Here is a 22,807-nt window from a genome sequence, read left to right on the forward strand (position 1 = left end):
ATTCAAACTTAGGAAAAAAAATCTTAATTAATTTAGGTTATTTTGACTAATACACGACACATGATCAAGATAAAAATAAAATGAATTTTAAAAAATAGAAAAAATAATCAAAATTAAATTAATAAAAAAAATCTGATATATAAATAAATAATTAAAAATAAAATAAATGAAGAAACGTGAAAGAATAGTAATCAAGAGAATAACTTTTCTCCTTCTATGTTGACTATTTATGTTTTCCTGTAATTCCCCTCGTCTTTATCCAAAATATAAAGGAAATAGCATTTTTCTACATAAATTTGGCAGATAGCGATGAAATTGTTTTTTTGAAGGTAGATTATGGTGAATTTTACTAATGAACTTCTTTATTATTATATTTTTTTTGGTAAATATCGAGCAAATTGTACTAAAAAATATATAAAAAAAATACGATGATATTTAATTTTTTTCAACAGTTTTGATAGAATTAACCCGATAATAAAGTTTTTATATAAATATATTGATAGAAATAATCCTTCAGTATATACCAATGAAATTATAAATAATATTATATTGAAATTGAAAAAGATAAATCATATAATAATATAATGCTTTATATTGATAAAATGATTGATGGAATAATGGACAATTCATTAATAATATTTAATTTATGAGATAAGAATCGATTTTAATAGCATAAAAGAGCTAGCCTTGCAAGTTCTGTAGACACCTTAGTTGCATCATTTCAGTTGTTTTAGCCCAATTCAATCTAGGAGGAACTTGCTCTTTTGTAGAGGTTTCGTCAGCATATATTTGATAATCTACTATTCAATTGTGAGTAAACTTTTAATGATTGAAAAACACTAATATCAAGAGACAAAATAAAATTCCCAATTTTTGACTTCTAGAATATATCACAATCATTGTTAAAAAGGAATAATGATTAACATCAAGATAGCATATAATAAATAAATAAATAAATAACAGAATATATATATATATATATATATATATATATATATGTTGGATTAAAATATCTAAATGGGATCTACTTCCAGGTTCATTGATCCAACTGTTAGTATCTGTTCTTAAAGTTTTTTTAATCATTTTTTATATTTAATATTATTACGTAAGAATTATATTTTTACCACGAAAAATGTGCAGAATAGAAAAAAGAAAAAGAAAAGAGAAAGAGATTAAAGTTTCACAGTAATCCAAGCTATGGATGGATTGATTGATTGATTAGGGTAACAAAGTGGGATTTAGACATGCCAGGTGGGACTTCCTCAACTTTAATCCCAACCCACCAGTTTGTCTATGATGTAAGATTAATCTAAGAAGCGTGCAAGAGAACAGAAAAATAACAGAGTATTTAAAGATGATGGGATTGACTCTACCAACGTCTTCTTCTTCTTCTTGTTCTTATTTGTGGTCACACCAAAAGATTAAGCCCTATTTTATGCAAGGAAAGAACTCCCGAATAAACTGCAAACATTCACCTAAAACCATCTCATCATCAGGCAAATAGATCAAACATTTTGTCACGTACTGGTTTTATTTTGTATTCAATTCCTTTCCCTTCCACACAAACTCAAGGAAATCAACAATGTGTCGAAGATGATGATTGATGGAAAGCCAAAAACGTGAGGTAAGAAGATTAAAATAATAGAGGGTCATCACCTCCATCCCCAAAATGGGGTCCATGCTGCTTTCTTAGTTTGTTTTCCTGTCATCCTCCCCGCTAGTGCTGTGTTTTCTGATTATGGCCATGCAAAAAAATATTAGGGAGACGCCAGCCACTATCATATATGCGATTAACTTTAGTGGCACGCATCTTTATAAGCTTGCTTTTATTGCTGTAAAGCCATTAATCTATCCATGTATAAAGAAAAGAAGCATTTGAACTTTGAAGACGAGATCCATTTGAACGGTGGAACAACTACTGCATGTAGATTAAGGATGCTAATTGGGTATGTTTAGCAATGTCATTGCGGGGATCACTAAATTATCACCCAAGAAACGCTTTTCAATCACTACTTTCTCTATAATGTCATGTAGGGTCAGGCATGAGCGCTCAACTGAAAGAAATGGTGATTAGCAAAAGTAGAACAGTGCGATCCTAGTTCAGCAGAAAGTTTGATCTTGTGTAGACGGATGCATGAGAGAAACAAAAACAGTTTTAGCTCAGTGTTACAGTGCAAAGAGGTTTTGAACAGTTGCAAAAGACTTGCTCAATGTTGTAAGATGCACAGCTGTGGATTTTCCAGGAGTGTCCTAAGGTATTGCTTATGAGGTTATGCCAGCCTACAAGCAGCTCAACAATGTCAAAGTGGAGAGTAATGGTCAGGAAGAAGCAGCACTTCCTCCAGTAAGAAAACCAAAAACCTGTTTCAAATTTCCTCTTGATGGTCGAGCAGTTATTCCAAATTTACAGACAAATACAAGACGACGCCGCATCTCCAATTTAGTAATACATGTTTCACTGAAGGATCTTCCATCATCAAAAGTTCCTGATCCAAGGGCCAAACATCAGAAAATGAGAATTACAAGAAAACATACTTCTTGAATTATTTGGCAATGTTCTAAGGAGCAAAGTAGGGTTGATGCCAACAAAATGAGAATAAAAGGCCAAACAAAATATATGCTGGGAAAGCACTATCATATCTTCAACAACAAAACAAGAAAATAAATAAATAATTTCTTCTGGTGTATAATTTCTCTTTTATGAGTGCCAGGAATGGCACAATCTCAATGCAATATGCAAGCATCATACCTTTATCATCGAATAATGATGTCAAAATAGCTAGACAAATACACACGCTGATATCTTCACCTGGAAACAAGTAAAGACATATTAGTAGTCATCTAACAGTTTCCGTGATTTCACAAGAATATATAAAAATAATATTAATAATTCCATTTCTCTAGCAAATCCATAACATAGCCATCAAAAGGACAATCACATATGCTTGTATTCCCTGTTTTTGAAGTTCAAAAGACACAAAATGGTATTGAACAAATGTTAAAAAAATCATTTCAAATGCTAAAACATAAAACCAAATTGGGCTAAAAAAAACCCGCAACAAATCTATCACTAAGCATATTCAATAAAAATCATTACTAGCAAGATCTCATTTAGGGATCCTTACCACTACGGCAACAAACTAGAAGTCTATGTGCTTTTCTAAGGTTCAATTTTGCAAAGTTCACCGCAGCTGGAAGATTGTTGAACAAGGAAAACCTATCCAGTTTCGAGCTCTGGAAGAAAAAACTTATATTTAAGTGAAACAACATTCCTATAAAAGAATAGTGCTTCCAGAAAATGGTTAAATCTTGTAAACAATTCTTTTTACACACCACCATAGGAAGATGCAAATGGGCTTCAGAATCTGGAAGATTGATAGAGACTGGTTCTTTATCACAGTTCAATATGCAATCAACATTAGACATAAGTGCAGCTGCATCAACAAGTAAACACAAAAATAAGTGTAAGAAGAAGAGAAACAAAATGGATAATCATGTATTATGGCTTGAACGACATTATCTACCACTTAATCATGTTGCCTACAACACTACAGTGTTTCACATATTCTCATAGCCATAGCAATAACTACACCATATTGCAGGCACTTTGATATACTTTCCCCATAGCAATATATGCCCGAGTATCATATACTATGCAAATCACCTCCTTCTGCACCTCCAAAACCCACCAAAATCTTCACAATGACAAGTACAACCCATATAGAGACTAGCACCTGAAACATACACCAACTTCGTTCACTGGACCCACTGCTAAAGCAGCCTCACCTGCTGCAACGCCCTCTGCCATTGACATTGTCCAAGTGACAGTACTCTTATTCATACAGAATCAGTCTAATAGATTCCATATTTATGACCATTTAAATTCCCTCTCTCAACACAATATAAATAAGGGAAGTCTTTCCTCAATTCATGAGCTTGGAAATCCAAAGAAAATACTGGACATATAAAAAGAATTTGATAAACCAGTAATCTAGAAACATGGGTTTGTACTAAATAAAAGATAATGGTGTTCAGAATGCTTATTCATAGTATTCAGCAGAAGCATGCCAACATAGTATGCCACCAAGAATGGGATGCAATGAACAGTTGATAAGCTTCTTCGGATTATTGAGGAAAAATATTATAGACCTATATTAATATAGAACAGAACCATCTTATGAAAATAATTGATAATTCAAGTCAAAAGGCTACTTTCCAAAAATCAAAGGACCAAAAAATGACTGCTAAACAGTACTCAAAATGAGCTTGGAAATCCAAAGAAAATACTGGACATATAAAAAGAATTTGATAAACCAGTAATCTAGAAACATGGGTTTGTACTAAATGAAAGATAATGGTGTTCAGAATGCTTATTCATAGTATTCAGCAGAAGCATGCCAACATAGTATGCCACCAAGAATGGGATGCAATGAACAGTTGATAAGCTTCTTCCGATTATTGAGGAAAAATATTATAGACCTATATTAATAGAGAGCAGAACCATCTTATGAAAATAATTGATAATTCAAGTTAAAAAGCTACTTTCCAAAAATCAAAGGACCAAAAAATGACTGCTAAACAGTACTCAAAATGCCTTGAAAAGAAAATTTTGCTTATAATATACAGTGCAAATGTGAGAAACATTGTGTTGTACTTTGGAAAAGTTGTGTGATAAAGCAACTACTTGATAGATAAGAAAATAAGCCATGTTTTGGAATTTAAGATTCCAAATCAAAAGGCATGTAAGGATTTTAAGCATTCATGATAATCTGATTTCTATGTGTTTTCATAATATCAAATATGTTAATTAAACTGAGGATAATGTACTATTTTTAAATTTCACTAAGCTATTTCAGAAAAAAAGAAAAGAAAAAAAAATAGTAAACTAAAAGAAATTGTGTTCTTTTGATATCTTACAGATCAACCAGGCTCTTCATAAGACGATACAGGTTTTGCTAAAACCTTTTGTTTTGAAGTAAATGCAACAAAATCTGATCTGTAACAGGTCTAGTTGAAGAGAGTTCAATTCCTAATTGGCATGTTTTCTATTCTTACCATTTAGACATTCCCTACAAAAAATACTAGAGAGAAAAGATTCAAAAAACAAAAAAACAGCACATATTCTTTACTGCTCAAATATTACGTTCAAAAAATGAGACATGACAAACATGACAGTAATAAAATAGCAGTTTCAAAATAATGAATCCTAAATTTCTGGAAATCAAATGGAATATTATTTGAACAGGATAATATGTTGAATTAACATATTAACATGCCAAATTAAAAAAATATATATATATGAAATAGAAAGCATACCATGTTTAGTTGTTCCTATAACAAGATTGGTTGATCCTATCCAAAATGTTGTACAATAATCATTAGATGGCTGTAAAGTAGTATCATCACTATGCATATTTGAAGCTAATGGTAGTTCTACATTAGAAACATCAGCCACATCATCAGCCATCTTCAGATTCTTGACAGTAACTTGAGGAGCATGCTCTCCCCTATGAGCACGATATACTCTATCCTTTTCAACTATATCAGCAACCTTTTGGTTACAAAGATCAGGTCCTGAACTAATAAGATCATGCACATGACTCCAGAAATGGGTGGGTGTCAAACCCCTTGCCCAACTTTCTTCATCGTCTCCAGCTCCTGGAATATAATTCCAGCTAAACTCTGAGGTAGTCTTATTTCGAAAAACATCACTTGAAGAAGAAGCAGAAACAAGTATAATAGGAGTGAAATCCCACTGATTATGATCAGGTACTTCATTTAACCAGATTACAGTCTTCTGTGATATCCATAAAGGGCGTAGAGGCTTTTTCAAGCAGGAAGAAATAGATGCAATATCAGCTCCACTTGCTTCCAACTGGTTAGTCCATTTTTCTATACGTTCCTCGATTGCCGCTTTCTCTGTATCTGGAACCCAAAGTGGTAGATGAAAAGAACAATCCCAATTATGATTTTTTAGTTTTACATCTTCAGCACAATTAGAATAATCCGCCACCTCCTGTCACAAGCAATTTGGTCACAAATGCACGATAGAAGAAAGACAACAACACAAAGGAATCCATATCGACATCAAGAAGCAATAAAATTTACGCTTAAATATAACTTGCAATGAGCCATATATACTCCAAGACAACATTTAAAAACAAACGGAAGTAGGATCGAATTAAATTAAGACATATAAACAACAAAGAAAAAGCTCACCCTATTCATCAGCAAACCAGAATCAAGCATTTTATTTCTATAATTAAGAATAGCACGGTTCAGAACACACGTCCAAATGGGTATTGTTTTGGACATGCTATCAGGAAACCTCTTCCCTTTGCGAGTAGAATCCACGATAATACATCCTCCTTTCTGTCCTAACCAATTTAACAAGAACCCAAAAATTCAGTATCAGCTACAAAAATAACAAAAAAACCACATAGAAAAATGTTATTAATAGGACTTGCCAGAAAGAAGAGCAACATGGAGATTAAGGCGAGAGGTATTGAAGGACCAATTGTTGGTGTGACCATCAGTGGATTTGAAGTAACAAGTAGAATGGAATTTTGGAGAGTACCAGAGGCCACAACGGAGGTTGGCTATAAGAGGAAGGTCTGGCCATAATTGAGAGATTTCGCCCACAAATATTGAGTCTTCGTGGATTGATTGCAATGCGTTGTAGACTGTGTTGTCTCTGCGTTTTATGCTTCTTGCTGCTCTGTATATGCTTAGTTTCCCGTCTCTGTAGTCCTCCATTTCAACTCAGTTTCGCCTGATTTCTATTCTTAGGTTTTAGAATTAAACAAGGCCAGGCCGCCGGGCAAAGAAAGATTTTATTTTTTTTGTGTCAGAATCAGACAGGGATGAATGAAGAGTTGATAATTACGAGGAAAAATTTTCTTTTAAAAAAAAAAAAACAAAAACCTTAATAAAATTAATATTTTTTAAAACACAAGGAATTATTAATTAATTAAGATATTATATAATCAATAAATTAACAATTTATTAATTTATATATTAATTAATAAAAAATAATTTACAAAGGTATTTTTTAATATTGAAATTAATATATATTTTATGTATTATGATTATTCGAATATTATTTAATTATTGAATTAACAATTATTATTATTCTATATATTGATTTTACCAAAACAAGTCCATGAATATAATTAGTATTATGAAATAGATGCCATATATCTTTCTATTTTTACAATAAACTAAAATTATATTTGATGTGTACTTGTACTTGTACTTGTACTTAATTAATATACTTTATAAATATTAAATCAAGCAAAAAACATCTATAAAAATATATATATATATATATATAATATCACAAATATTACAATAAAATAATTCAGAAATTAACAATATAGATGAAATGCATACCCAATTGTGTGAGAATAACATAAAAAATCTAACTTGTACCTAAAAGTAATTGCAACAATGAATGTCAAAAAGGTTTAAGCAAGCAAAGCAATAATATCAAATATGATAAAAAGATTATTATCTATCAATTAATATTGAAAAAAATAATGTCAAATGACACAAAACCATTAACAAAAATTTTAAATCGTGTGGGTTTTTCATTGTAGCAGGAGACATAGATTGCTATAATAAAATTATATTTTTGCCCTTGAGTAAAAAAAAAAGTGTGATGATATTGAGGGTGTTTTAGTCTTTATTATTGGTCCATTAGTCATTAAAAGATTGTTTAGGGATATATTATTATTTTTTATTTTTATTTTTTGCACAGTAAAAATATAGTTTTGTCCCTAGATTTAACAATTTCTTGAGTTGTTGCTAGGGGATTTTTAGTCTTTTCAAAAGCATTGAAATAGTTAAAATACTTAATTACCTTTAGAGTAAAAAAAAAAAAAAAACTGAGTTGTTAACCTAGGGCTTTTTTGGTTTTTTGCACTTTGAAATACAATAGAAATATTATTATACCCTGTGCAATGATTAATAATTTATTATGTTTTATACAATCATCCCATAATAGTTGATCAGAATATTTTAAAAGATCAAAAAACCTGATCTCGTTTACATTAAGGTTCTTCATTTATGATTGAACATGATCCTGATTCATTCCTATCACATCCATAACCATATTTCTATAAGAATTATTATTGTCATTTACAACTCCAAGCACGATGCTAACACTAAAAGTTAACTCAACCATCTTTACTGTCATGGTATTGTAAGAAACATATGGTTCTTCATGTGGATACTAATATAGGTATTTTTTTCATGAATGTTTTTTTGTAGAAAATGCATCGTTATAACATCTGGATCGAGAAACTTTTTATTCTTACACCTCTTATATGAGCATCTAATATCGCTTTTACTAATATTTCTCGGATTAAATATTGTATAAGTAATAAAATCCTGAATCTCATTATAATAATTCATCACCTACAACCATTAGGGTGAATCTCGATATAACCATTACGATAATTCATTAATTATATCAAACCTATATAAAAAAATAATGACAACATATATTAACTAAATAAATTTGCAAAAATATTGTTTAGCTCAAATTTATTTAATCTATTTTAATAGTTCTCTTAATTTATTATCAATTATTTATATAAATTTAAATTTTTACATATTTACCAAAAATTACAACTCCGCAATGAAATTGAAAAAAATATAAAATGAACTCATTAAATAAGTAATTATTTATTTCATCACAGAACACTGAAGTAAAAAATTCGACATAAGTTTTCATCAATTTACAAACAAATATATTTTTTTAAAAAAAAATCTAAAATAAACCCTAAGATGTACAAATCATAAAACCATACAATAAATTTAATTTGTATGTGAAAAAACTATAAAACAAGTAAACACCCAAACAAAATATATATACTTCAAAAAATACAAAAAAAAAATTAACATTTTAAAATTGTGTTCAAATAAAAAAATAATAGATTTGCTTATTTAAGATGAAGAATCCTTAATAAAATTTTTATCAGAACATGGATGCTAACAAATCAAGTGTTGTGGTAGCTAGATTTGTTGTGGGAGGTTGATTAATTGTGTTGAGATTGGGGGAAAGGGTGGTTGTTTGTTGAATAAAAAATGTATAAGGAAGAAAGAGAAATAAGGAAGGAGAAGAGGAGGGTTGATTGGCAAGTCATAAATTAAATATTGTTAAAAGAATGATTGATATAATTATTATGATGGTAACTATGTCGGTCATTTTGTCGGTAAAAATATCATGTTACCGTGCAATTTGTTTTTTTTTAATCTCATTGTAATACTGTCTGTAATTTTATTGATATATATTGAGGAATTTTTCCCGTCGGCGTATTTAAGGACGTAATTTACCGTCGAGTTAATCCTGTCGGTAAAAGTTTCACGTCATCATATTGTTTGACTTTTTTTATTCCTTATTTTTTCACTGTATATTCCATTGATATATACTAATGAAAAAGTTTTGTCCGTGCTTACCGAATGATACGGAGATGAAAAATTATGTCGGTAAAGTTCACTGCAATATACCGACAAAGACATTTCATCGGTTTTTTTGCTTGCATTAGTCAATTTTTTAGTAATGAACCCTATCCAAGTTATTTATTTTAAACAACCAAATTTCATGACAATCATTTCTTCATAATCCAAACCAACACTTCATTAATTATATGCAAACAAAAAATCTAATAACTATATCTTTGTGTTTGAATGATATGTTTGGCTTATGATCATGTGATCTAGAATTCCATACAAAAGTAAACGTGCAGCTACAAGGAGAGCAACATGCACGAATTTTCTCTTTATAGGAAAGCTCAAGGGATCAAAGCCAATAAAAGGATGGCGGCCACACACAAAAAAAAAAAAGAAGCCTTGATCAAATTAAAACCACGCTAAGTGAAGATAATTTTTAAAATGGGTGTATGGTTGTGGTTGTTTTTTTAAAGTATTTTTAAAATAATATTTTTTATTTTTTAAAAATTATTTTTGAAATTAACATGTCAAAACAATTCAAAACATAAAATAATAATAATAATAATTTTTAACAAAAAAAAATTAAATTTTTTTGAAGCATAGTTTGCACAATGTTCCCAAAATGGTGTTGCATGGAAATATTGCTTGGCAAAGTGTTTGTTTGCTTTCAAGTCCTTGTTCTTGTTTTCTTAACAAGTGTTTACAAGTTGTCTTCTTCTTAGAGACAAGCTGCAGATTAATTTCAGACAGAAGTAGAATTTGATTCAATTAGGATTCAAGTTCAAGTAGTGTATCTTTAGGATTGCTATCCATTGTTTTAAGTTTTGTATTTGTAATTGAAATATATATTATGTTAAAACATATGAATAAAAATATCTGATTTTCTTCATCCTTTAATTTCTACGTTAACTTCCATGAGTCTTTCAAATCAACTTAAGTTAATTTTAGGGTTTCAAAGAAAAAGAAAAAAAAAAAAAGAATAGATATAAGCACGCAAGATGAAGCAAATGGGTTAAAACAATTGTAAATGGATTAGGATTTCTTAATTTGTTGTTGTTTGGATAGTGATTTCCTTCATTGTAAACTCATTTTCCTATCTGCCGAAGAAAACAAGGTGAGTTGAAATTTGCAAAACAATTAGGGTTTTCTTTTTCTTGTTTTGAATTGTGACAGGGTCAAGTTAACATTACAACGTGAATATATATATACACACACCTGTGTGGAATTTGTTGGAAATGTAGTAAATATTATGTTTTAAAATGTTTTTTTTTTTGTAAATTTATTTTTGAAATAAACATATCAAAATTTGTAATATTCTACATCGAGAGAAGAGTGTTCAAAACCAGGACATATTAAAGCAGTTGGTGCCTAACCTTGTAGGACATGTTTTGGAGCCTATGAGCTGCCAAGAACAAAATAATGAGGCGTGGAAGTCAAGTTGAACTGAGTCATAGCAGACAATATTCTGCAAGGAAAAATAAATCAGGCCTTACATATGGTATCAAAGTTGAGGACAACTTGTTCTTAAATTAAAGGATTGTAGCATCCCACATCGAGAGAACAGTATTCAAAGTTAGAACATATTAAGGTAGTTGATAGCTAACCTTGTATAAAGTATTTTGGGAGCTGCGAGCTGTTAGGAATAAAATCGTGAGGCATTAAAGTTTAATTGGGATGAGCCATAATGGATAATATTTTACTAGGGAGAATTAGTCCGGCCTTAAAAAATCAATCCATAAACATTGAAAAATTATTTTAAAAAAAAAACAAATGACATTTTATTTGCAATGCAAAACACGCTATTTGTGTGTGTCATAGCCACATTTTTTTCTGTGGGTGCACGGAGAGTACTTATTCATCATATCATGTTTTTAATGCCCAAAAAAAATAAAAGGTGTGTGGCATACATTTCAAATTGTGAATTAGAAGATATGTGCCATAATCTCAATTTGCGCGGGTCATGTTCTATGAATTATTTCTAATTTTCTATAATTAATCCATCGCCAACCCGGAAGTCAGCCATCCTTAGCCAACCATATCTACACCTCATTTATTTATTTATTTGGTAGAGCCATGAATTTGACCGCATCAAGCACACTTTCAAAGCTGCCAAATTTGAATTAGGATTCACTTTCACATTAGGGTTGTTGATTAACATGAAGTAATTTTTTGTTTAAAAATATATAATAAAATAATATTTTTTATTTATTTTTTAAAAAATTATTTATAATATCAATACATTAAAATAATATAAAAATAAAAAGTAGAATGACCGGCATTTCCCTGGCAGGGCCATGGATATTAGTAGTTGTCCGAAACCGTTTCTATGTTTTCTAAAATGATTTTCTTTTTTCTTTTTATTATTTTTCGGAACTGGTAAGATATTTCTCGGAACAAGTCAATTGAAAATGCAATAATCTAGAATAATGATTAGGTTAATAAGTAACGTATTAAACTTTGATTAGGTCTAATCAAATACGTGGGTGCATGCGAACCAAGGTATATATAGATAGATAATAAATACTAACGTGCAAACCATAGGAAGCTCTGATATTCCGGCCTGGTTCTTAGGTGGAACATTGAATTATAACTTAAATATTGTAATTTAAAAAAAATCATCACCTAGCTCTAAACAAATTAATTGACTGTGTTTCATAGCATCATGCAAATCTTCTGCATGATCGAAACAGGAGGCCCGTTTCTTGATTTCCAAATTATTTAATTTATTTGTAAACAAATATATATCCAACAATGAAGCTTTATCAATAGGGTTTTATAACAGCACAAATATTCTCCTTTGTTCGCTCCCCGTTGAAAAGAACTTAAAGCATCTGATCTACATTCAGACTTCATCTCCGGTCCAGTTTCTTTTCAATTTGGGACCGGTAGGCCCTTCTTCCCCGAATATTTCTTTCGGCAGGCTCTTCACCAGCTTGTCAAAGGCAGATTTGAGTTTTCCAGGCAACAGTTTCTCCACCGTCTCGGCTTCTTCGGCAAGATCATAAGTGATGTTGGGACCCCATTTCCTCAGATAGTTGAGCCACGGTGGTTCAACGACACTGGAGCCCATATACTCAGCTGACACCACGGAAAACCGTGCTCCGGCGTCTATGAATTTATTACTCTTGGCTGTGTCGTTCCTGATTCCTATATTCCCAGTCCCTTGTAAGACGAGACCTGGCTTCGCATACATCGCATGGCCATTTAAGGATGAATAGACGACAGCCTTGTTTCCGTCTTGAAACTCAAGCTCTGAAGCATCATACCATGTCCCCCCGCTGTGGGCCGACAAATAGAGACCACATAGCTGTCCATTGAAGTTACTAATCCTCAACGTGACATGCTCCCAATCACCAACATGCTGTCCTGTCTTTCCTAGTGGAACGGTGATCAATTCAACCTTAGCCCTGCCGGGACCGTTGAAAGGGTAGAAAAGCCAAGCAACGATATCAGTAAATGTGGCCCCGAGCATTGGCTTTATGTGTAGATAGACTTGGCAATCTTGTAAATCTCCTCTCTTCACTCTTTCTCTTGCTGCTTCCTCCACAGGTAGATCCAGCCAGTAAGAACCGTCATTGGAACCACCTTGAGGAAGGTTTGAGCCGGTCGGTTCGATTGGGACAGGTTTGGACTCTTCATCTTTCTTATATAGTAATGCTCCGTTGGTGAAATACCATCTTGTTGAGGAAGGAAGGTATTCCTCATCGGGATGGAAATATATCCGAGGAGAGTAGGCCTGGAAGATTGCTTGGACTTGGTCCAGAGTAGGCATACAAGATAAATTCGACTCCATATTCTTCAAACATGCTAGAGAAATAGAAGCACTGGTAGTGTTTTGGGCTACAAATGTGCCAACAGAGACGCCCATAGCTTGAGTTCCTCTGTTGCTTGGCCGCAGGCTGAAAACATTGAAACCATTTGGATCGCTTTCCTTGCCCTGTCCCCATATCCATTTGTCAATCTGGCAGTCGTCGGTAAGGTCAGACCGAACACAACGGACTTTTTCCAGGGAAGGCTTTTCAGGGGAGGTGGTGACTACACAGCCTAGAGCTTTGTAACCGTCAAGAGGAGTAGGTAGCCAAATGTAGCCAGCACCCTCTTGCTTGATCTGCAAGGATTCACTGCTCCAAACAAGAGTGTAATCTACTGGTTTCGTCAAGGCTTCACCTGTCTCATCTTTACCTGCAAGAACCCACCCGTGTAGCATCTTGTTGTTGGGCTGGCTGTAGCAACCCAGCATAGAGAAGCCTTGTGGCATCTGTGAGGGCTCAAAGAAGGTAGCTCCAAGGTTATCAGGTCCACCTTCATTTGTAGCCCAAATCTTGTTGAGAGAGACTACCTGACACACCTGTAATCCACTCCCTAGATTAATGATTCCATTCCCAAAGCCTTCACCTGTACATGATTTATGCATAAGTTTCAGTTAGTTCCGATGTATCTTCTCTTAGAACATCAAAGTTAAACATGATGAGATATTGCAAGGAAGAAGAGAAAAGAGAAGAAAACTAACCTTGTGGTAAAGATGGCAATGGAGAAGGAAGCTTGAAAGGGGTATCAATGGGTAATGCCACTTTTGTAGCTGAGGTACCGTTCCCCATTACTGAATTGTGCAAATTAATTAGAGAAATGAGTTGGAAATGAATTTGAGTATATGGAAGGACGGGAGATTAAAGCCTGCAAGAATTTTCTCCTCAGGAGACAAGTGCTTGAGGATAAATGTTGAGAGGCTAAGCCTATGTATATATAGAGAGAGCCTCCAAGAAAAAATGATAGCAGCCGATGGACATTACAAGGAAGACAGGAGGAGACTTCTCTGGTTTGAAACGTGGAAAATTATTAACGTCTATTTTAGACCACGCTGTCTTTTTTCCTTTTCTCTTTTTTTTTTTTTTTTCCCTGCGAGAAGGCACAGCTAGCTGGATTTTTTTTCCTTAAATTATCACCTAGCTGAGTAGCAGATGGTAGCAGTTGACTATGGTTCTATATAGACGTGTGACATAAATGAGATACTTAAAACTGAGTGGGCCAAGCCACAAATTATTGGAACAAATTGTGTAATTATTATACAAAATAAGAAAAATAAAGAATTAACATATTAGCATAATGTTTTGGGGAAATGACATATTTTTAGATACATTAGTTGTGAGCTGCGATATTTAGTGTTTGTTTAGGAATGTATTTGAAATTGTATTTTTAAAAAATTTTAATTTTTTATTTTAAATTATATATATATAGTTTTGATATATTAATGTCAAAAAAATTTTTTTAAAATATAAAAAACTATATTATTTTATGTTAAAAACAAACACTTTGAAAATCAACTGGTAGGACATTTCTTTAATTAAATATAGTATTTCTAAACCACGATATTAATTAAATATCGCAATTGAAAATTGTAATAAAAATCTAGTTGGTGTTACAATTTATAATCTTGACATCAATTAAATTCAACCACAATATCAATTAATCGACTAGATCATAAAAAGTATAAAACCATGCCGTATTTTTTTCGCTTCAAAAAAAACTAGACAAGCTATAACAATATTTAAACAAGTAAACAATAAGAACTTGTCATTCAAGTCTTAAATTCTTGTTAAAAGCTATTATGATTATCCATCTATTTGGATGTAATTAACTCACAAACATATCATAGCAGGAAAATATATCTCTAACAAAAGTATCCAATAAAAAGAAATATCCAAACTTAAACATTGTTATGATTTCAGAATTCACAGTTATCACCTTTGATGTTCTATTTATTATTTTATAATAAAGTGAAGTCCTAACATATATAACATGCCTTCAGGTTTAAGGATAATTAAGTAATAACACCAGTGTAGTTATTGGTTAGTAGACCCAACCTTATAATTGCTGGTTTGCCAGTTAGTTCATACATCAGCAAAGTCAATGAGTCTATCATGAAATAATATGATTAAAAAAAAATTAAATTCAAACATCATCATTTTAAAAAAAAAATAAAGAGGATATAAAGAAAAATAAATAATAAAATCCTTCAAGGTGACCCGTTGGATTACTCAAACTTGAAATGGTCAATTTTTAAGATGGCCCGGAGAAAAACTAGTCAGGACCAGATTTTGCATCACCGAGTCACCAAGATAACTCGTAGAAGCATACTGGGTTTCATATACGTGGCAGTGCCAGGAGAGAGCATTTTAATTGCTTCAGCTATTAGGAAGTCTCTAATAAATACTAAAAAAATGTAAAAAGTGTTTTCGAGATAACAAATCAATTTCCTACAACCAAACAAGGCGTATATGATGGAAAATCTTCACCCTCCAATGGTTACCCGTTTGTGATTATGAGCTGGATCGAAAGAAATGGGGCCGCGCTGGAGAGTACTCCGAGACAATAAAAAAAGGTTTGTTTGGCTGTCCTGATGATGGGAGAACATGTCTTTTTATAAAAAAGAAATCATCTCTCTTTTGTCCGCGCAATGATGCGCCAGCTACGGTCAAATTCGCGGTGCTACCAGAGACAATCATCTCTCTGTCAAGGAATGCTTTTCAATTTGTGATTTTGATAGGTTCATAAAACAAAAATAAGTATTTAAATAAATTTTTAATTAAAAAATATTCAACACATTTTTATTATTATGTGAGAAGAGAAGTGTGGTGTGAATTTTTAATTGGGTGTGATTCAAACCAAAGAAATTAATAGCGTTTCTAGCGATTCCCTCCTAATGGCTCCAAAGATTTCAATTTTATTTAAAATTCGAAGTGGTCCTCCTTTGATTCTCAACGAAGAAGTAAATAAATAAATAAGAAGCGGTCTTTCATTTCTCTACTCCATAAGATCTTTTCAACGCATGTGGAAAACCTGTAGCATCCAATCAATTTTATTAACAGTACACCGACTATTTTTTTTTTTATGGGATTAATAAAATATTTGCTTTTATTTTTTTTTTATTTTTTTTAATATTAACTTTATTTTTTATTAACTTATCTCAATTTTATAATACGAATGACAGGTTTAATTAGTAACTCCATTGGTTAAAGTTTTTTTTATTTAATTTTTTTATTTAATATTAGATTAATTGAAAATTAAAATTCATAATTTTTTTTTTACTTTATATTAAATTAATTTAATCTTATGACGTGAGAATAGTGTTTAACATGTTAAGTTTTTTTTTTAATTTTATTATTTAATATTGAGTTGGTTACAAATTAAATTTTATTATTTAATATTGAGTTGGTTACAAATTAAATTTTATAATATAATTTATTTTATTTTATATGAGAATATTTTAATTTTATGATCGGTTCTACTAGGCGGAAAATGTATAATCAACAGAAGCCGGATGGGTTGCCTCCTAGCGTATGGATTCCAAATGTAACGAAAGCAGGAAGCCCAAAAGGGCTAGCTGAGCCGAAAAGAGTTCTATTTGCAAGAAAAGCTAGACTGGTGAAAAGAGACCCCGACTGGCCCATAAAGCCCAATAAGACAACTCTTCAAGAGCCCATGGTAAAGGCAGGAGACAATGCCGAGGAAAGTGGAGAGCCTTGTGAGAGAGAAAGCAAGAGGCAGTGCTTTCAAACTGTGGAAGTTTATCTATGAGGAGAAGTGAGGAACATAGTAATAAGCAAACAGAACAAACTGTGGAAGTTTCAAATCAAAAAATTAAGAGGAAATTAAGCATTAAGTCTGTGGGGGTTAGTGGCACACAATGAGGAGAAAGGAGTGTCTAAAATAACCAAGGTAACACCAGCTGTCTTTGTTTTGTATTTACTTTTGTGTTTGCGGTGCAAAAAAATCCAGTAAAATATTTGATAACTGTAAAAACTATGTTTTGTACTGCAAGTCTTATTAAAAAATTGAGTTTGAAATGCAGTTTTTGTGAAGCAGTTTTTATATATTTTTTAACTGAGTTTGTAAAACTCTGTTTATTTTTACATTTTAAAAGCGCTTTTGAAAAAATTAAAAAAATTTTATTTTTTTCTTTGTTTCAAATTAATATTTTTTAGTGTTTTTGGATCATTTTGATGCACAGATATCAAAAATAATTTTTTAAAAAATAAAAATATATTATTTTAATTTATTTTCAAGTAAAAAACACTTTGAAAAGCAACTACAATCGCACAACTACCAAACATTTTATATATTTTTTTTGCTGCACATAAACTTCAACTATAATTTTTACCAAATATATATATAAATCCAATTAATCTCAACTAACTATATTTTTTTTTTTATTTTTTATTTGAAAACCACAATCATAAGATCTACCTCAAAAAACGTTGTCTTTGTGCATGGGTCATGGAGCAAAATGTGCTGAGTGAAAAACCCATTTTGTTTGCTGCAGATACTACTTTAAAAGGTTATCCCATTGTGTTTATGGAGATTATGGTATTAAATTCGATGTATGAATTATTTATTTATTAAATAAATAAAATAATGAGAATCAAACTTATAATTATTTAATTATTAAAAATTTGATACTATATTAAAAAATAATCTCAATATCCAAAATCAAAGTAAACATATAATCAAAGACTAAAATAGGTAAAATTTATACCATGCCTACTAAGTAAATATTCAAAGTAATATAAGCGATTGAATATTAATCATCCTGACATGCATAATATATTAGAATAAACAAAATCAAATAAGAATATTTGTTGAAATATAGTAAAATTGATTAAACATTATTTTTGTAAAAAAATAAATTATTTATTTTTAAAATTTTATTAATGTGCATTTAAGTATCTCTTAACAAAATAAACATAAATCCTAGACTAGTAAGTAAAGTCAAAGCTCAAAACTTTTTTTTTTTATAAAAAAAAAAAACACTTAAATCTGAGATGAGAAAGTGCGTAAAATCTAAACAAAGCATGGCTAAAAACTTTTCTTTCAACCCTTTTTTTTATAGAGTTGATTTTAGAAGTTAAAATAATAAAAAATTAATTATAATAAACGAAAATTAAACTTGAATATTTTAATTATAAATCTAATGTTTTATAATTTAAAAAATTATTCATGTTTGCATAAAATATTTCTGGAAAAAAATGATTAACTTCTTTATTTATGAGTTGGATAGGATAAAAATTGAGTTAGAAAAAATAATTTTTTATAGATTAGATCCAAGTTCAAAATTTTAGTTGGCAAAATATAATTTTTTATAATAAAAAAAATTATCTTATAATAAACTCAAACTTGAGTTTTTTTATGACCTTTCTTTTTAAAAATTTGATTATCTCTTTAGCTTAATGTTAACTTTTAATTTTTTTATAATAATACTAAAAAAGTTTTTTTTTAAAAAATAGATTTTGAGTTTCATCAAAATAGGTTAAGTTTTTTATATTAATATTTTATTTACATACAATTTATTTAAATTATATTAATATTTTATATTGAAGAGCTTACATTACAAATTAAATTTTAACCTAAAAATAAATAAATGTACTCCATTTTTAATTTAACTTTAAAATTATTCATTAACTATTATCTTAAACAAATTGGACAACGTACGGCCCCAGCAACTTTATCGCTGTTAATTTCAGTTGCTTTGAATCCAATTTTTTCCTCTGCAGCATTAGTTAAAACACTGTTCTGAAAAAATCACTCCATAGCTCAGAGAACCTCCATCCATCATTAGTAAAGAAACAAATAGTTGAGGGAATCAAGCTTCACAGCTGGCTCATCTTTTGTCAGTGGCCACTGGAGATTGTCACCAACTTCTACCATGTTAGCAAGTGTCCAAGATTCGAGCTATCGTTGAATTTGCCCTTGGCAAGCTCTAGAGCTTCTCCTTCATTCATCAGATGAACTGTGCATCCTGGAATCTGCGAAACTCTTTGTTGATAGTTTTGGTTTCTGGGTTCTTCTGTTTTGTTAAGAAAGTGATTTCAGGGCCACCATGCCGGAAAAGGCCTCCTCTAATTCTACTCTTGCCTTGTGTCCGAAGAGAAATTATTTTGCTATGAATGAAAAGGAAGAAGAAAGACGAGAGGCAGATGAAATGACACAACGTTATACCCCAGGTTTAAAACAATATATAATAAGTTAAAACTGTGAGATTGATTCTCCTTGAGCTTAATTCTATTCCTGATTCCTGTTTAATAATTTTATCTTCAGGTAGAGTTATTTGCTTCACCTACTATGTTGAAAGGCTGTGCTCCTTTTGTGGTGAGGAATGAGAGCTTGAAATGGAGATTTCATGCATCAGGAGCCAGAAGAATTAAGATAACCCAACGGGATGTAAGTTTTCTGTCCAAAACTTGCTTATTCTTATGGAGACAAAATCCCAAAGATAATCTACACTTTTTTGTCGCATTAGAGCATAGATCGTTCACATTTCGGAACATTAATACGATTAATAGTGGCAACAAAACAGAGCATTTTGTCATATTATTCAAGCTTGACAACAATTTGTGGCTCTGGTGACCAGTTCTTTGAACCAATTGAGCAAAATGGTCAATTAAGTTCTACAAGATAAATACACTCCGCAGGTTAATAACTCCTATTTCTATTCCTTGCTGCATTCTTAAGCACTCCTGTGGAAACAGATGTTGCTGGATTGATGGCTTTCCGTATCTTGAATATATTCCAAGCAGCGCACACACAATGCCCTGCTGTTGCAAACGCATCCTCAGCTGCCTCCCCTGCGCTATCTCCAAACCTGTTGCTCAAAATAGCGATGAAGATAGCCAAGGAAAAATGAACATGGTAAAGTTTACTCATTACTGAATGGAGAAATATAATGCCAAAAAGAGGGGAAATGAACTTAGTAAAGAAGTGAACTTTTTTCGAGTAATTGTATTTATGATGTCAATTGAGAATTAACTGAAAATTTATCTTTAAACAATGCTTCTTTACTTGGGGTTGGAGCTGGATCACTACACCTTTTTATCAAATTATAATTGTGACATGGTCACTAAGTTATGGGAAACGCACACACGAGTGGAAGCATGCATGCATATTGCCTTTGGAGAGTCATTACCTATCACTGATCATTCTGGTTGTAGCCTTTGAGGTTGCAGATAAAGCCTGTCTTTCAGCAACCTCAGCTGCATCCATAATCTTATCTGTGGTTTGGAAAATCAGAAAACGTCATCACACTTTTGAAGGAAGAGAATAGGATCACTAGTTTAGCTTCAGTACTTACTGACAGCATCAAGTGAAGCCAAGAGTACTTCTCCTGGGACCATAGATAGGAATGCCTTTCCAGCTTGAGATTTAACCAGAGGTGTAATTACAGACCCGGTGGCGACGCCAACACCGTCGAGCATAGTTTTGCTTAGCTTTTCTGTCATCCTGGACAGCTTTCTCACACTATGTGATTAAAAGTAAAAAGCAATAATCAAACATTTGCTTTGAAAAGAAGGGTAAAGTTTTGTCATGTTCTCATTTGTAATGGAAAATGGCCTGATCTTAGGATACCGTTTTATGCTTTTGTTGACTTTGCTCTTCTTTGTGGACCCAGCACTTCTGTTGCTGCTAATTTCTGTTGCCATGGCACCATTTTTCTCCTCTGCAGCTCTGGATAAAATCATTTCTCCTCCCTTGTGGACCTGCTTTTCTATCTTCATTTTTAGAATCACTATCCATGGCAACATGAATGATGGCACTTCTTTTTCTCTTATACAAGCTAACATTTTTTATGTTTCAAGGTAAGCTCTTAAATTATTGAAGTCTAAGACTCAATTATCACTCAACGAACCATAAATTGAGTTCAAATAAATAATACTGATTAACTTATTTACAAACAGAAAGAAACAACGATTCATGATTCGTAATAAAGCAAACCTGGTTAGTGTAAGAATTGCTACATTTGAAGATCCCCTTGACAATCTGACCAGTACCTCCAGCAATAGCCTTGGCCAAAAAATTGTTATAATATTCAACATTTGGAGCAAACTCTTTCCAGTCAACATTTCTAGTACTTCTAGCAGAAGAAGCTGCCGCCCCAGAAAAGCATGAGAGCTCACAAAGAAAAGAGTCCAGCAAGCCCAAGCTGCTTCCATACTCATCCAAGAATGCGACTCCATAGCTCAAAGGGTCGCCATCTTTCATTGGCAAAGAGAACAAGTAATGCAACACATCAAACTTAACCACTGGCTCATCTTTTGTCAAAGGCCACTGAAGATCGTCACCAATTTTAACTATGGTGGCAAGAGAAATATTCTCGTCAAGGATTCTAACAAGACTGAAGTCTCCCTTGGCAATTTCCAGAGCTTCTCCTGCTTCCATCAGGTGAACTGTGCATGCTGGGATTTGCAAAAGAAGTTCATGTTTGAGATTTTTGGGTCCTGGTGGGTTTTGTTGTTGTGATAGGAAAGCAGCTTCAGGTGTGTTGGTTTTCTTGTTAGAAGTGCTTTTGGATCTTTTAGGCCTCAGACAACCCATTTTTTGGTTGATGGCTTTTCTGAGCAAACGGGACAACAGGCGAGTAGATTTCTTCGTCTGGTAAGAGCTGTTTGTGATAGAAGGAAGGGGAAGGAGTATAAAGGTAAAAAGGAGATTTTGTATCTTCACAAAGAAAGCTGCGCTGTAATTGATTCTCTTTCTCGTGTCTTTTATTCTTGATTGATTGATAAATTTTTGCAACTATACCTTTCGGTGGAAGGGATAATATCAGAGCTTTAGATAAGTTTTTACGCGCTTGTTTATTTTTATATTTTAAAAATATTCTTTATTTTTTTAAAAATTATTTTTTTTATATATATTTTTATATCATTTTAATGTATTAATGTTAAAAATATTTTTTTTAAATAAAAAAATATATTTTAATATATTTTCAAATAAAAAAACATTTTAAAAAATAATTATTACCATACATCCAAATACCTCTATATTTTATCCAAGTCTAGGCCAAGATATATCATCCTAGAGTAATCTTAATTTTCATTCCAAAACCAAAAAATAATCCATTATTTCTTATTTAAGTTAATTATATTTCAGTCTCTTTTCTTTAGAAAAAATAATTAATTGACCTTTGTGATTTCAGAATCTATATATTTAATCTATATATTTTAAAATTTAATTTTAGCTTAACCTTTTTTTTTTATCTATTTCATGTTATTTTTAATTTTATTTTAAGAAATAAAAAATATTAAAAAAAATAGATAGGATGAAAAGATTGTCAAGCCTTTTTTTTTAAGAACATATTACTATCAATGTGATCAAACTTAAAAAAAAAATGCATACAATCAAATCACATGCACACTCATATTGAACTTATCTGTTATAGATGTACACTATATTAGTGATCCACATTAGATTTGACAACCTTTTTCTAAAATAAAAATAAAATTATATATATATATAAAATATATATAAATAATAGTGTTTTTAAAGAAATAAAAGAAATCTTTAAGAGTTGGGTCATTACCTT

General features: G+C 31.4%; 3 protein-coding genes and 1 long non-coding RNA gene across 7 annotated transcripts; 1 reads left to right on the forward strand and 3 right to left on the reverse strand.

The window, feature by feature from the left end:
- Positions 1-1,467: 1,467 nt before the first annotated feature.
- Positions 1,468-6,878, reverse strand: LOC118051608 (uncharacterized protein C3F10.06c). 4 transcript variants are annotated; one of them, XM_035062284.2, is made up of 8 exons: positions 6,468-6,878; positions 6,220-6,377; positions 5,317-6,016; positions 3,334-3,434; positions 3,126-3,234; positions 2,750-2,809; positions 2,362-2,486; positions 1,468-1,732 (listed from the first exon to the last, which is right to left on the reverse strand). In XM_035062284.2, exons 1-8 carry the CDS (start codon positions 6,754-6,756, stop codon positions 1,718-1,720), a joined length of 1,557 nt encoding a protein of 518 aa, XP_034918175.1. In that variant the 5' UTR covers positions 6,757-6,878; the 3' UTR covers positions 1,468-1,717. The 4 variants fall into 4 exon arrangements, with proteins under 4 accessions (XP_034918175.1, XP_034918174.1, XP_034918176.1 ...); XM_035062283.2 differs by lacking the exon at positions 1,468-1,732 and having other exon boundaries at positions 2,136-2,486; XM_035062285.2 differs by lacking the exon at positions 1,468-1,732 and having other exon boundaries at positions 2,136-2,486; positions 6,220-6,372; positions 6,468-6,673.
- A 5,276-nt stretch (positions 6,879-12,154) lies between these two features.
- Positions 12,155-14,232, reverse strand: LOC118051607 (hypothetical protein At1g04090). Its single transcript, XM_035062282.2, has 2 exons — positions 13,967-14,232; positions 12,155-13,851 (listed from the first exon to the last, which is right to left on the reverse strand). Exons 1-2 carry the CDS (start codon positions 14,052-14,054, stop codon positions 12,299-12,301), a joined length of 1,641 nt encoding a protein of 546 aa, XP_034918173.1. The 5' UTR covers positions 14,055-14,232; the 3' UTR covers positions 12,155-12,298.
- Positions 14,233-18,839: 4,607 nt separating this feature from the next.
- On the forward strand, positions 18,840-20,876 carry LOC118051606 (uncharacterized). The gene is made up of 2 exons (XR_004688064.2): positions 18,840-19,454; positions 19,549-20,876. It is a non-coding gene; the product is annotated as an uncharacterized lncRNA (long non-coding RNA).
- Positions 19,794-21,998, reverse strand: LOC118051605 (senescence/dehydration-associated protein At4g35985, chloroplastic). Its single transcript, XM_035062280.2, has 5 exons — positions 21,220-21,998; positions 20,854-20,984; positions 20,579-20,745; positions 20,414-20,498; positions 19,794-20,092 (listed from the first exon to the last, which is right to left on the reverse strand). Exons 1-5 carry the CDS (start codon positions 21,817-21,819, stop codon positions 19,924-19,926), a joined length of 1,152 nt encoding a protein of 383 aa, XP_034918171.1. The 5' UTR covers positions 21,820-21,998; the 3' UTR covers positions 19,794-19,923.
- Between the last annotated feature and the right edge of the window lie 809 nt (positions 21,999-22,807).

Source organism: Populus alba, chromosome 18 (assembly GCF_005239225.2).
Source record: "Populus alba chromosome 18, ASM523922v2, whole genome shotgun sequence".
In the NCBI taxonomy this organism is placed as follows: domain Eukaryota; kingdom Viridiplantae; phylum Streptophyta; class Magnoliopsida; order Malpighiales; family Salicaceae; genus Populus; species Populus alba.

What these genes read in the sequence shown, in the direction of transcription:
- LOC118051608 (XM_035062283.2), bottom strand. Translation starts at nt 6,756, where the DNA reads ATGGAGGACTACAGAGACGGGAAACTAAGCATATACAGAGCAGCAAGA. An exon ending in CTGGTTTGCTGATGAATAGG is followed by an intron (nt 6,017 to 6,219) that starts GTGAGCTTTTTC and finishes TGCTTGTGACAG; the next exon opens with GAGGTGGCGGATTATTCTAA. An exon ending in TCTAGTTTGTTGCCGTAGTG is followed by an intron (nt 2,810 to 3,125) that starts GTAAGGATCCCT and finishes ACTTGTTTCCAG; the next exon opens with GTGAAGATATCAGCGTGTGT.
- LOC118051605 (XM_035062280.2), bottom strand. Translation starts at nt 21,819, where the DNA reads ATGGGTTGTCTGAGGCCTAAAAGATCCAAAAGCACTTCTAACAAGAAA. An exon ending in GCAATTCTTACACTAACCAG is followed by an intron (nt 20,985 to 21,219) that starts GTTTGCTTTATT and finishes ATAGAAAAGCAG; the next exon opens with GTCCACAAGGGAGGAGAAAT. An exon ending in GGCTTCACTTGATGCTGTCA is followed by an intron (nt 20,499 to 20,578) that starts GTAAGTACTGAA and finishes TCCAAACCACAG; the next exon opens with ATAAGATTATGGATGCAGCT.
- LOC118051607 (XM_035062282.2), bottom strand. Translation starts at nt 14,054, where the DNA reads ATGGGGAACGGTACCTCAGCTACAAAAGTGGCATTACCCATTGATACC. An exon ending in ATTGCCATCTTTACCACAAG is followed by an intron (nt 13,852 to 13,966) that starts GTTAGTTTTCTT and finishes AATCATGTACAG; the next exon opens with GTGAAGGCTTTGGGAATGGA.